We start from the raw sequence: 15,579 nt of genomic DNA on the forward strand, positions 1-15,579 counted from the left end.
AATCTTAGTGACCCTTTTTTTGCTAGTCGCCATCGCTGCATTATCGAATGTTAGTTATTCACACCCTACAGGACAGTTCTTGATTTTATTATTCACTTCTTCGTTTTTAAACTCTGTTCTAGAGGATCAAGATCAAAATAAGTTCTATCAGTTCTTTATGTATCTACATTACAACTCTAGATCTGAATGTGCTGAAGTCTTGAAATTTTTAGAATAGGTTCAGGGTACGAATACCTCATCAACCATACAAATTCATCGAACAAAAAACATAAATTAATAGTAAATAAAAATATCCCACTTTATCATACGTCTCAAATCTTCGATGAAGCCAATTCAAATCTCCCCTCGAATTCAACTCGTAAAAGATGTCGACACCCATGTTATCAACGACATTGATATTCCGCACCACCGAAAAGACCGGAGAATGATAATAATAATAATGGAATAATCAAAATGAATTTAAATAAATCAAATCTTCGAAAAGATCTGAGAGGCAGATATGAATTGAATAACTACAAGGTGGTCCAGATTTTGGTTCAATAACTTTGGAGTCGGATAGAACAATTCATTTCATGAAAAAAAATTTGTATAAACAATCTCCTAACAAAAAGCTTCGTTTTCGAAGTACAGAGTGTTTAAGTTTTAAAGAAAAATCACGTTTTCAAGCTAGGTTGACATGGCTAGTGGATCACAGCTGTGGTTCAAGAATACATGGAAAACGACCCGTGTCAACGGAAGAATCGTGCGAATATTCACGAAATGAACGATTTATCCTAGTTGACACGGGTAGTGAAGCACAAGCGAGGTTAGTTATGTGTGGAGATCGACTCGTGTCAACGGAGGAGTTGTGAAACTATTCTCGAAACGGACGGTTTCGAAGGCGGCACGAACGTAAAATGGGATATCAAACATGTTAGATATTTAACGTGTTTCGTGGTCTTTAGCGACCATAGTGGAAGAAGATAAGGGTTTATTCGGTTTTTTTTAATGAATTGTGCTGTACTAGGTTTGTGATACTTTGTAACATTTTTTTTTGTTACATAGGACTTTGAAAATATTTCCCAAAATATGTTTATTGGGTTTCAACGGATGAAATAAATTTTTAGTACATGTACTAAATATCACAAAATTCAATTAAAATACAGGCCAGCAACTATGTCATAAATTTTTTGGGTTTCACAGGAATACTCAAAAATTAGAAAAAAAAAACTCATACCAGCACATCTGTATTTCGATTTTGTGCTGCACTTATGGGAAGTTGTGCCCCTGACATTTCCGTAAAAAAAATTGAAGAAAGTTAGTCGTGCACTCTCGTTTTTCTTTGGCCAAAATGGCTTCAGATACTTTTGCTGTATTTGTGCAGTTGCCTTGTTCTGGTTAGATTTTCAGAAATAACTCTCTCTACTCTTTCTTCGAAGGATATTAATCAGTAAATTGTTTGAAAATCTGACAGACATTAGTCAGCTGAAATATATAGCTCAACCTTACAGGGTGAGTCTTCGCTTGTACATGTCCGATTCCATTCCATTTGCGAAATATAACTAAAAATTAATTTTTTTTTATGGATTTCCAACAGCCCATATCATTTCAACCGAGCCGATTCGAAAAAATGGTAAAGGAAAAAAGTATTTCCTTTGACGTCAGGAATTGCGATATGCAAATTTCGATTTTAAATCTACTGATAAGTTTATTGATCACCCTGTATGACGCAGTACCAATCATGATTTTTGAATTTTCTCTATGAATTAATTATTTGTGGTTACGAATTCGAGATAAAATCTTAAAGCACATACAGGGTGATCCAATATTTCCGAAAATATAAAAGTCCGGCGATAGTAGAATGACTACACTTCAAAATTTGAAATTATTCGGTCGATTAGTTAAAGAGTTATTGAACTATGAAATTTCACTTATAAGGTTAACATCACCCTGTATATAGCAAACGGCGATCTTGATACGAGTCCTTCATCATGATGACCTTCATTTATGCATCCATTTGTCGCATTCTTCCCGGGATACCCTGTATATAGCCTAACCATATAAAACAATTCTGAAACGAAAATTTTTGTGGAAATATTAACGGCAAGAGGAAGCGAAAAAGCGAGATTTCTTAGGTAGAAAGAGTCCTATGAAAATAGAGCCACAAACGTTGTCCGATTGATCAACAAAAATCACATGTTAAGAAATTCGGAATGAGATTCAATTCGGTAATAAACAACAGGCAGGAATACCGACAAAGTTAATTCTCATCAAAAAGGAGCCGCATTATAGTCATAAATATCTAGATTGACGCTGAAAGACAAGTGCAGTCATCAGAGCTGGTCGGCATCCCTTTGTCGACGAAGAAACAACATAAATTTGCCAAATAGGTTCTGGAGATACGAATATACGTCATTTCGTTCCCGTGAAAACGAAGTGAAATCATCGAACGCCATGCACTACTCATGTCAACCTAGCTTTACTTATAACTCTAGTGTTATTACTTTTATTGATTAAATTTTTAGTTGTCCCGTCGGAATTGATTCCAATTAGAAATCAACCCTTCGATTTCCTTGTCATTCCTCAAATAAAACGTTTCCTTCCTAAATAGTTAATGGATACAATATGATATATCTAACATGATTCAATTATTTCATCAATTTCTGTTCATAAATATTAACCCTTAAATACATACAGTTGCCGTTTGGCTACATTTATATATGTTACGGGCAATGTAAATAATATACTGATGAATACAATACCCGGTAGAGCAAATATCGGTGGGGTGCATACTGTTGCCAATTGGTTACATACCACTTAGATAAATAATTCACACTTACACATCTCGGTATGCTTCAGATACCGATAAATCATATAATATAATATTGTAATGAAATGCATGCCTTTTTTTTATTGATTTTATAATTTAATTTTTTCGGAATGAGCGATAAGAAAGCAATGACAAACCGAGAAGTGCTCGAGTACCGACTGGAAAAATTTTACAAGTTAAGATAGCGATGATTGCAGTGACAATGAAAGCTTGGAGAAAAGGATCCTATTGCGGATCAAGTTCCAGAGAATTATATTGATTAATTTGTATCTGATTGTCAATAAGAAGGAGCTATTGGCCAAATGGAGCCAAGTCGAAATGATAATAATTTACCCATATCCATTCTACCAAGTACTTCGAAACCAAAAAACCATTTGGTGGATAAAAACACATAAATTGAATGAAGAGCAGCTACGTTTCAGATGTCAACTTGCTGCAGCAACATGCGACTTGAACACCCCTTTCGCATTCTAAGCTTTTGAATCAGGCAGAGCGTCATGCACATGTATAGCATATGATCTATGCAACCTTAGGTCTTCGCAATATAAGCGTTGTAGGTAAAGCAACTTGAAAGCAGAGATAACAGAAAAAAAGGAGCCAAATCAAGTATACACCACCCAAAGAAATCCGAAATTATCATAATATACCCACTAACCCAGTGTACCATAATGAGATGATACTATCCCAATTGTGAAGATTTCAACCGTCCAAGATGCGAAAAATATGAATTAGAGTTATTTTTTAATGAAAAAAAATAATAGCTTCAAGAATTTTCATATGCCATTATATTCCCTTCAATCTATAATGTAGCCAAACGGCAAAAACCTGGTTTTTCGTTCAAAATTTTGAAAATAGAGATTTATTTTTTTTACTATATTTTTCGTGTAAATCTATGCCTTAACTTTTTTGATTTGTCAAATAAAAAGAAGAATTCTTGTGTTTGAGGGTTGATTTGTATAAGTAGGCGCAATTAAAATATTTCAATGTTTGTTGAGTATTGATACTGAATGCAACGAGTCTCAAATTAGAAAATAATTAATTTGGATACAAAATCTCACTGAAATATTGAATGAACTGTATTCAATACCACAATTTTCAAGTGCAGGTTTTCATTCAACTCCTGAAATTGTTTCGAATTATGATTAAAGGTGCCAAATGCACCGAATTAACATAGTTAGTGGTATGTACTGTCAATAAGGACACCACAATCACGCTTATTTATTTTACCACTGAGTTGTATCTCTTTTCTGTTATTTTTCTTTGAAATAACAATTGGAAGCAGGTATTATAACCATAGAAAACGTTGAAGGAATTGGCTTATTTTCATGAATAAGAGTATTTGAGGAACGATTTCAGTATTAATTGATAGACAGAAGGAACGAGGTTAATACCAGTGAGTTCGAATCCTGTATCATTCCTCAGATTTTGTATAAAGCCGTGTTTATTAGTTGAACTTCGAGTTCGAACTTACTGGCATTAATCTCGTTCCTTCTGTCTATCAATTAATAGTGAAATCGTTCCTTAAATAATCTTATTTATCAAAATGAGCCAATTTCCACAACGACAACGTACTAATAGAGCGTATTGCATGCACCAGTGAAGACCATAGAACTCTATATTTAATGTTATTAATTCTCGTCTGGAATGAATTTGTGATATTCAAACACTTCTATTTAAGTCGCTAACTTGACTGAAATACCAGCGTACCTTATCCTAAATAGAATTTTCGACCTTGACCTTTCGACCTTGAGAAACGAGAACAAAGTTTTCCAATAATGAAAACTCAGTTCAAATTTGTTGAAAAGGCATGGATTGAAGAACTCACCTCACTTGTGAATAAATATTTGTTCGTGTGGGTCCGCAATATCGCAACGGTTGTTATTCGGAGGTCTGATTTTCCAGATTTTATCGGAAATCCATTATATGTCCATTATTAAATAAGGACGTATTTTTCAACGATGGTATGTCATTATTTATTACGAAATACAATTTGACTGCAGGAATTTCCACACTAATTGCCGTTACTAACATTGTTCAATTCCCTACAGAGAGGTGAATCAAATCTTATTTCTGCGAATGGTTTTTTATTTTAGTCGATAAAAATTACGTGAGGAGTTTCATACCATTTGATTCGACTAGTATATTCTTCGCCGTGTAATAATTATGTGTGGATTTTGCTTTGGAAGCATAATATTGAAAAGCATTATTCACTTTGATATTCATACATGAATTTTAACAATAGTTTTCTTATTCCCTACCACCACAAATATGAACGATCAAAATTTCATCGTTACGTTCACAGTTAACTAAAAAACCATATCATAATTTGTAGGGCTACCTCTAGCTCGTCTAAATGCTTGAAGCTTGGAAAACTCATTATTGAATTATGGATAAACTGTTTTTCAATTAGGTAACTTCAAGCTGAGATATTGGAGAAGTTTGTTTAATTATTGAGTCTATTGCACTGTCACAATTTCTATCTCCAGAGCAGTGTCATGGTTTATAATTGCAATACACTGTCATCATTTCTAACTCCAATTATTATTTCATTAATTGTTAGTGCGGAGGAAAACGAAAGTTTTTAACTATTAAACTTTCCCTCAATTATTCCCTCGTTTCTATTCATGAGTAATGTTTCAACATAATATAGTATAGTTAAATGGCATATTGACTCACCAGCAAAGGAAGCAATTTTTTTTTTGGAAATTTCGTTGTCTGTTTTCTATCGTTCAACAGTATAATACTTTCTTTCTGCTGGTACTCCGAACATGAGTATAATTGCTCAGTGCATCTTATTGCTTTCCAATAACACGCATATGGACTTATGTTAGATTAGAAAATATCCTTTTGATATTCTGCCAAATATGCTATCAAATTAAATGACGTTCAGAATGTCAGATTCAAAATGCACTAATTTTTCTATCTATCCTGAATAATATCATTTGATTACTTCATGGCTATAAGAAGAACCTGTCATCGTAGTATGCACTTTTGTTTCATGAAATAACATTCATTATACAGGGTGAGTAAATCTTCTCTCAAATTATTTACTTTCAAATCATAAGATTTCTTGCTCTGCCTGTTTTTTTTTACCATAGTGGTAAAAGGTTGTTCACCCCTAAGAACATATATACATTTCAAAATTGAAATGAATCATTCTTGATGTTAATTGAATATTGAAAGACAAAGATTTCGTAGGAATCTATAGCATAAAGAATAAATCTTTTAGTTTCAACAAATACTATTTCTGAGAATGACTATGAATGATTATATTCAAACATAAGGTTTGTTGTCTCTGATAAAGTATTGGAAGTACGCTAATCAATGTCAGGGCCCTCGCTAGCCAAACTGCCGCCCTAGGCAGAGACCCATTTTGCTGCCTACTCTGCAGAATGCAGAATTGGATAATTGGGGTCCAGCGCCTGCTCAAGCGTTTCTATCGCGCTGGAAAAAATACAAGTCGGAACCATTTTAGGTTTAGGATTTTGTACTAAACAAAAAAACAGGGGTGATGGTTGAGATGGATATTGGTTTGGTGAATTTGTTTTCAAAGATTTAGTGTGGAAGTGTTGAAAACTTCACACTTTTTTAATAAAAGTATTTAAGGAAAGGAAAAATGTATTTTAAGTGTATTTAAGTATACACTTAATCCACTTATATAAGTGGAAAATTTGAATCCACTTATATAAGTGGATTCAAATTTTGATCCAATAGATGATTTGGGATAAGTGAAATGCAATAAAAAATAAACGTGCTCAAGTGAATTCTAATGAATAAATGATAAAACATATGAATTGAATTCAGGTTTATGATCCTTCTGCTGAGTATGGACATTTTGTTTTTTTTTCTTTGATATGATGAAATTAAACAACCGGATGATGCGAATGAACTTTTATTTTATATTCGAATGTTAGAGATATTCACGATGCAAAGATGTTTAAGATTAGTAAATTGGATGACAAAAATCATTAGTGAAATTCATTTAAATCAAAAAAAAAATATTCAATTCGTTCTTTCAGTAAATGTAGATAATGCCGCCCTCCATTATTTGCCGCACCTCTAGAGTGGGTTCTGCAGTTTCAGGTTCCTAGCTCAGATTCGATTTTAGAAAATGCCTGAAAATTTTTTTTTTTTTGTTTAAGATTATCGAGTAAAACAATGGGATGATGCGGATGGATCATTATCTAATTCGAATGCGCCCACGAACATAACTATTTAATTTGGAATAAAAACTGAAGAATATTATAAAATAATATAATGTGGTTTGTAATAATAAAACTCCTTCTTGAGAAGGATCAGTTGGAAATGATGAAATGGAATAGTTTTCTCATATTTTGCATTCCATTCTGAGGAATCTACATTCTGATTAGGGAATTGAAAAGAAAATAATCCAGAATCCCAAGTGGCAATAAAATTCGGCAACGTAAAGCGAACGACGACAAGCCTGAGGTGTGCATTTGTTTTTTCAGCATCAATCAATCGTAAACAGCTCTATAAGGCGATCACGCCATGTCTGCATATTTATGGTTTTAATGTATACTTATACAATTTGACTGCAGGAATTTCCACACTAATTGCCGTTACTAACATTGTTCGATTTCCTACAGAGAGGTGAATCAAATCATATGTCTGCGAATGGTTTTTTATTTTTTCATTTCAGTCGATAAAAATTACGTGAGCAGTTTCATATCATTTGATTCGACGTGTATATTCTTCGCCCTGTAATAATTATGTATGGATTTTGCTTTGGAAGCATAATATTGAAAATCATTATTCACTTTCATATTCATATATGAATTTCAACAAAAGTTTTCTTATTCCCTACCACCACCAATATAAACGATCAAAATTTCATCGTTACGTTCACAGTTAACTGAAAAACCATATCATAATTTGTAGGGCTACCTCTAGCCCGTCTAAATACTTGAAGCTTGGAAAACTCATTATTGAATTATGGATAAACTGTTTTTCAATTAGGTAACTTCAAGCTGAGATATTGGAGAAGTTTGTTTAATTATTGAGTCTATTGCACTGTCACAATTTCTATCTCCAGAGCAGTGTCATGGTTTATAATTGCAATACACTGTCATCATTTCTAACTCCAATTATTATTTCATTAATTGTTAGTGCGCCTGGAAAACGAATGGTTTCAACCGTTAAATTTTCCCTCAATTATTCCCCCGTTTTTATTCATGGGTAATGTTTCAACATAATATAGCATATTTAAATGGCATATTGACTCACCATCAAAGGACGAGATTTTTTTTTGGAAATTTCGTTGTCTGTGTTCTATCGTTCAACAGTATAATACTTTCTTTCTGCTGGTTCTCCGAACATGAGTATAATTGTTCAGTGCATCTTATTGCTCTCCAATAACACGCATATGGACTTATGTTGAATTAGAAAATATTCTTTTGATATTCTGCCAAATATGCTATCAAATTAAATGACGTTCAGAATGTCAGATTCAAAATGCACTATCCCGAATAATATCATTTGATTACTTTATGGCTATAAGAGGAACCTGTCATCGTAGTATGCACTTTTGTTTCATGAAATAACATTCATTATACAGGGTGAGTAAACCTTCTCTTAAATTATTCACTTTAAAATCATAAGATTTTTTGCTCTGCCTTTTTTTTACCATAGTGGTAAAAAGTTGTTCACCCCTGAGAACATATAAACATTTCAAAAAGAAAATTAGTCATTCTTGATGTTAATTGAATATTGAAAGACAAAGATTTCGTAGGAATCTATAACATAAATAATAAATCTATTTGTCTTTCAACAAATACTATTTCTGGGAATGACTATGAAGGATTATATTCAAACATAAGGTTTGTTGTCTCTGATAAAGTATTGGAAGTACGCTATCAATGTCAGGGCCCTCGCTAGCCAAACTGCCGCCCTAGGCAGAGACCCATTTTGCTGCCCTTACTCTGCAGAATGCAGAATTGGATAATTGGGGTCCAGCGCCTGCTCAAGCGTTTCTATCGCGCTGGAAAAAATACGAAAGTCGAAACCATTTTAGGTTTAGGATTTTGTACTGAACAAAAAAACAGGGGTGATGGTTGAGATGGATATTGGTTTGGTGAATTTGTTTTCAAAGATTTAGTGTGGAAGTGTTGAAAACTTCACACTTTTTTGATAAAAGTATTTAAGGAAAGAAAAAATGCATTATAAGTGTATTTAAGTGTATAAGTGGATTCAAATTTTAATCCAATAGATGATTTAGGATAAGTGAAATGCAATAAACAATAAACGTGCTCAACTGAATTCTAAAGAATAAATGATAAAATATATGAATTGAATTCAGGTTTATGATCCTTCTGCTGAGTATGCACATTTCTTTTTTTTTTCTTTGATATGATGAAATTAAACAACCGGATGATGCAAATGAACTTTTATTTTAAATTCGAATGTTACAGATATTCACGATGCAAAGATATTTAAGATTAGTAAATTGGATGAAAAAAATCATTAGTGAAATTCGCTTGGATCAAAAAAAATTATTTAATTCGTTCTTCCAGTAAATGTAGATAATGCCGCCCTCCATTATTTTCCGCACCTCTAGAGTGGGCTCTGTAGTTTCAGGTTCCTAGCTCAGATTCGATTTTAGAAAATGCTTGAAAATTTTTTTTTTTTTTTGTTTAAGATTATCGAGTAAAACAATCGGATGATGCAGATGGATCATTATCTAATTCGAATGCGCCCACGCACATCATTATTTAATTTGGAATAAAAACTGAAGAATATTATAAAATGATAGAATGTATTTTGAAATAATAAAACTTCTTATATTTCTTAAGAAGGATCAGTTGGAAGTGATGAAATGGAATAGTTTTCTTATATTCTGCATTCCATTCTGAGGAATCTACATTCTGATTAGGGAATTGAAAAGAAAATAATCCAGAATCCCAAGTGGTAATAGAATTCGGCAACGTAAAGCGAACGACGACAAGCCTGAGGTGTGCATGTGTTTTTTTAGCATCAATAAATCGTAAACAGCTCTATGAGACGATCACGTCATATCTGGATATTTATGGTTTTAATGTATAATGCGGAGCTTTGATGGTTTTGGATGTTGATTAAATTTGTCGGTATTGCTTCCTATTGTTGCTGACTGAATATAATCTCATTTGGTACTTTGAATTTCTTCACATATGATTTTTGTTGATCAAGCTTGAAATGCCGCCCTTGAATTTTGCCGCCGTAAGCGACCGCCTACCTTGCCAACCCCCTAGCGACGGCCCTGATCAATGTTCTAATAATATTAGATCACTGACTCAATTGATTTCAATCAACCAAAATGCATAGAATATACAGTGTGAGTCAAAAATATGTACCGAGCTTTTTGGGGGTGATAGTACATTGAAAAATGTAGTTTGACCCTGTATATCTTTCAACCTGATTAGCTACGACGCTTCGTTTTAGTGAAATAAAAGTATACAATATGAGTCCGAGAAAGTGCAACATACTATTATAATAGGGTAGGTAGTGCTTATGAAAATAGCAGCAACTTTCCTGCAAACTTGGCTGCCACCCCTTTTTACTTCGAGACGGAAAATTTCGTTGCTCGTAGGAAGTTGACTTTTAATGTTTAAAACATTTTCTGTGTCTAAAATGAAAATTTTACTTGATATCATAATGTTCTCCACTTGAATGCCATTGGCATTTTTCGCAAATGTTTCGACAGAATTCAATTCCTTGAAGACTGCTTCTCAAAATTGATTTTCCTGAAAGGAAATTCTAAACCTCAATGTTATCGAGAAAATCGGTCTCAAAAATTTTTAGATTTAATTTTTCATGAGGAAGGAATAGGAACTTTGCATTATTGGGATTATATAGAAGAATAGAAGTGTAATATGTGTATCTGAGAATGCCCATACCCATACAATCCCCAAAAATTTCGAATACCTATGAATTAATTCGTGTGACACCAAAATAACAACATTTTTGTGAATGGAACTAAAGTTTTAAATCAATTCGTTTAAATACACTGATCAACAATTGCTAGGGATCACTTATGAACTTCTCTTCATTTGTATTTTTTTCAAGTTATCTCGTGAATATCTGACATTATATGTTCTCTAAGGAAAAAGTAAGATGTTTTGAGTTGATTATATCGAAATCTTCCTCACTTCATCGGCTCTTGCTCACAAAATCGATTATTATCTGTAGGCTGTTACAGGTGGAGTGAAAAGCAATGTGGTATTTGTTATTAAATCTGTTTTTTTCTCTCGTTCAAACACATAAGGTGACAATAATTGAAGAAATGAGAACAATATCAGCTTATCAGTCATGCCGAGAAGACGTTTGGCTCCTGTGCAACTGGACCAAATCATACGGTGGATACAGGAAGGTTTGTCCCAGCGAGAAGTGTCCCGGCGGTTGAATGTTTCGCAAAGTGTCGTGAGTCGGGCTTGGAATAGGTTCATCCAAAACGACTCAGTAGCTTATGTTCATGGGGGAGGTCGGCAGCGCAGTACAACAGCTGCCCAAGATCGTCTTTTGATCCTCAATGCTAGGAGAAATCCCACTTACCCGGCGTCGCGGCTCAATAGATCACTGAGAGTTGCAACAAGAAATCTAATTTCGAACCAGACTGTAAGACGTTCGTGGTTTGAGAGCACGTAGGAGGGTACAACATCCCCGTTTGAATAGGGAACACCGGGTTCATCGTCGGCAATGGGCTGAGGAGCACCGCAATTGGATACTTGAAGATTGGAGCCGATGTTTATTTACGGATGAGTCTAGATTTCGTTTGGTCAACTCCGATGGACGTATTCTTGCTTGGAGGAAAAGAGGTCGAAGGTATGCAGAACAGTTTATGGTACCCACAACAACTTTTGGCGGAGGTTCTTTATGTGTATGGGGAGGCATTTGTTTGAACCAACGCACAGAGTTGGTTGTTCTGCAGAACACCACCATGACCAGCCAGAGATATCACGATATGATTATTGAACCCATAATTGTTCTGTTTGCGGCTGCCGTGGGCGAGAATTTCATTTTAATTGACGATAATGCCCGTCCACACCGTAGTCGTCTGGTTAATGAAGCGCTAGAAACTCATGCTATTGATACGATGGACTGGCCAGCTCGCTCTCCAGACATGAATTGCATCGAACATGTCTGGTCTGAGATGTCTAGACAATTGTCAACCTTAGAACAACCGATCAATAACCTGGAGGACCTTTCTAACGCTTTACGGGATATTTGGACGAATTTGCCCCAAAATTTTATGAATCGTTTGATCGAAAGTATGCCTCGTAGGGTAGAATGCTTGAGATGAGCTCGTGGGGGACCAACTAGGTACTAGCTTAACCGAAACTTCAGCCTTCTTGTGGTTTCATCATAACATTTTTATGTTATTCAAACACAGAATTTTGAGTGTTCCTAATAAAGTCTTTTTTCTCTCCAACTTTCCATTTTTTCATTCTTTTCTCAAGTGAACCATATTATCAACTGAAAATACTCTGATATCTGACTAAATTTATAATCTTGGAGCGAATATTTCAGAAATAAATTTAGAACAAGTTAGTGATCCCTATCAATTGTTGAGCAGTGTACTTTAAGTTCAACGATTTCGAATACACTTTCGAGAGAATTGATTAGTTACTAACCTCATGTACGATCTTCAGCACTCAATATTTAATATGCAATGCAGAATTCAATATAAATCCTCTCACCTCTGGCACATGTTACATCCATTGAAAAAATTTAACTTAAGCAAACTTGGGATGAACTCGTTGAACAAAGTAAATGAAAGAGGATTTTCAAGTTCCGCGTGGATATATGGCCTACTTAGTGACAAAAAAAGGGTTTTCTGAATGAATATTTCCCTATATTGTGGTTTATTTTTAATTTTCTCATTCCATTATTTCATACTCCTCAATCTCCATTGGAGAGTTATCAAGTACAATATTGAATGAATATTTCCCTCCTGTCAAAAATTCTATGTATCTGGAGAACAATTATCGAAAATTACAGCGATAATTGCATTGTAGGAAGCGAAACTGCACTGCGATAATTGTTCTGTTCATAGATGCTTAGTTTCTATGCATCTTACACAGTTCGAATCTATGGCAATTCCATATTAAATCAGTTTGACAGGTAATGTAACAGTTTATTCGGGAAATATTCCCCCGAATTACACTCGTGCATCAAAATTACCGGATAATTTCGCATTCCAGCGTATTTTCTTTGAAAAACTGCATTCGGTCATTTTCATTTTTGGAGAAAGAGCCCTCCACCTTCGGTGTCGGGCTCTTTCTCCAAAAATGAAAATGAACTCATGCAGTTTTTATGACAACACGCTGTCATGCAAAATTATCGGTAATTTTGATGCACTTGTGCAATTACTTATGATAATTTCTAAAAATGAGGATCTATTGTTCTAACTGCACATTTAAAAAAATATTCAACGTCCTTGTTCGTATAAAAATACATCGATGTTCAACCTTCACCGTATACTCGCGAACTCCAATAACCTTCATAAAATCTTTCTCTCCATGGAATAAACAGAGAAACTCTCACTTTCATTGTTATTCGAGTCAGAGTTGTCGGCCTCCAACTTCCCAGTAATTCCTCAAACAGCGAGAAACCTCTATCCGGAAAAATCTGTTTCTATTTCGCATAAAATTCAGATTGGGATTTCCGTTCGTGAGTGATGAGAGATAAAATCAAGGGATCTCGAGTTTTATAGTTTTACACTCACCTCTCGTCATAAACTGGATTTGTTCTGATATTGCACTTTGGTCTGTTGCCCTTCTTTTCTTTCAAGGAAGAATGTATGGAACTTGTCAGAGAATATCTGTAACCGGAAGAAGCCTGGAAGTCCATCTGTGAATCCGAATCCAGAGAGTGGCACACTTTGTATTCGATATCTTCGTACGCGCCAGTGGGATGTTTCTTAGTGGAGTGGTACTCCAAGCTCGACTTGGAGTTACCAGAATCGCTCTTGGATGCCTGGTACTGTTTCCTAGAGTAGATCGTACTCGTTCTCTGCTTCGGGGGACTCTGCAGGTCGAAATTGAAGGAATCGGTGGAGGATGACTCAGCGCGGAGTATTTCCCCATCGTACTTGAAGGATTTGGGAGACCTGGGAGACTTCGGCGTTCCGGAAGCCGAATTGGGGAAGTCGAAGATTCTATCGTTGCGTACGCCTGGGCTGCTCAGGTGAACCTTTGGCGATTTATTGGAGATCCTTTCACTCGGCGATCTGGGATATGTCGGCGATTTTTGTTCCGATAGATTTGGCGATTTTGGCACGATCGATGGGTAGGATTGTGTTGGAAGAGTGGGCTCGACGAGACCCTGATAGCTCAGGGAGGGACTTCTTGTCGCCGAGCTGGGGGTCGGCGATGAATACGAAGATTTCGGAAGGATCACATTTGATCTTCGAGATCGCGTCGAGTTGCTTCTCGAGAAAGGATCGTTGGTGCTGTTGACTTTCATGGTGGACATTTTCTTGTTTCTCTAGATGGATCTGGAATGCTAATCTTCATGATATGTTCTCTCTTCTTGGTTCTCGGTTGTCTGAAACAAAATAATAATTTATCATAATATGTTAAGAATTGAGTCGGTATCGTGGCAATATCTTTATTATTCAACATGCTTCAGTTTCGAGGAATGGTTTTCGTTAGTGATTAGTCATGATATTTTCAAGATATATCCAATATAATAGGAAGTGTGGGATTGTGCATGATAATAATGAATATCTTCCACGTCTACATTCCATAACGAAATTAGATAATTCCGGTCTTCTCGGCCCTGTTTAGGTATTCCACATATAATGTCCGCCAAAATTGCGGTAGGCATTCCGGTCGAAGATTATATCTCGCCGGTAAATTGCTCCAAATTAACACGTTGTGGATAATCGTTCCGCCGTTCCTAAACAGGGGTGGCTCGTGCATCTCAATCGTTAGATTATGTGAATGAGAAAAAATTAATTTTACTGATCCACTTTTATCTTTCAAGTATGAAATGCTAAGATGAGGGATGTAGTCCAGTAGACAAATACAAAAAAAGTGGGTCTGCTGGAAAAAATTCCGAACTTAATGAAACTCTACAGGTTGTTCGGGGGTGTTGTGGGATGACTCTGTCAATTTATTCAACACAAGGACCCAGTGCGTACTTGAGGAGGGCCGAAGAACCTCAACATTTCCGGTCTTTTTTTTTTGTTTCTTGCTCATAACCTCTAAACTAAATGGTTTTCAACAAAACGCTCATTTTTAAAGTTGTAGAACAATTCTCTACAATTTTTATCAATACTGATGTGTCATCACAGTAAAGGCAAGTATTCACACAATCAGGAACATTTAAATCATTTACATAGATTACAAATAGAATTGGTCCTAATATCGATCCTTGTGGTACTGTTGAACATATGAGTCCATTGTTGTCCTCTAGGTTATCTAGATGAGTGATTATGTTGAAACGATCCTGCTGCAAAGCTGCATGAATAATCAAGTGATAAATTTCAAACTAATCAAAGTTGATATGAAAATATCAGATAGTTTTTCGATATTTTGCATGAATTTTCTATGATTCTGGAAACGTGGTAGACATAAAATTTTACATCCACACATAAAATTTTCAGTCGGCCGCATCCGTTACCCTAACATGATGGAATTTTGTATATATGTAGCTTGAAATTGTATAATTTTAGATATTTCAGAAATATCGAAGGAAGGTGATAGTGCAGAGTGGCAAAACTTCAAAATTTGAAATTATTTTGTCGATTAGATCAAGAGTTATTTAACTGTGAA

At 35.1% G+C, this 15,579-nt stretch overlaps 1 protein-coding gene across 2 annotated transcripts in view; it reads right to left on the reverse strand.

Annotated features, from left to right (window-relative positions):
* The window catches only part of LOC123678590, a 290,215-nt gene that overhangs the window by 200,204 nt on the left and 74,432 nt on the right, over window positions 1-15,579 (reverse strand). For both annotated transcript variants that reach the window (XM_045615723.1, XM_045615718.1), the window contains exon 2: window positions 13,527-14,347. In XM_045615723.1, coding sequence (XP_045471679.1) covers window positions 13,527-14,275 — 749 coding nt within the window. In that variant the 5' untranslated portion in view covers window positions 14,276-14,347. The remainder of the gene's footprint in view (window positions 1-13,526; window positions 14,348-15,579) is intronic.

The sequence above is a fragment of the Harmonia axyridis genome, chromosome 1 (assembly GCF_914767665.1).
Source record: "Harmonia axyridis chromosome 1, icHarAxyr1.1, whole genome shotgun sequence".
Taxonomy (NCBI): Eukaryota; Metazoa; Arthropoda; class Insecta; order Coleoptera; family Coccinellidae; genus Harmonia; species Harmonia axyridis.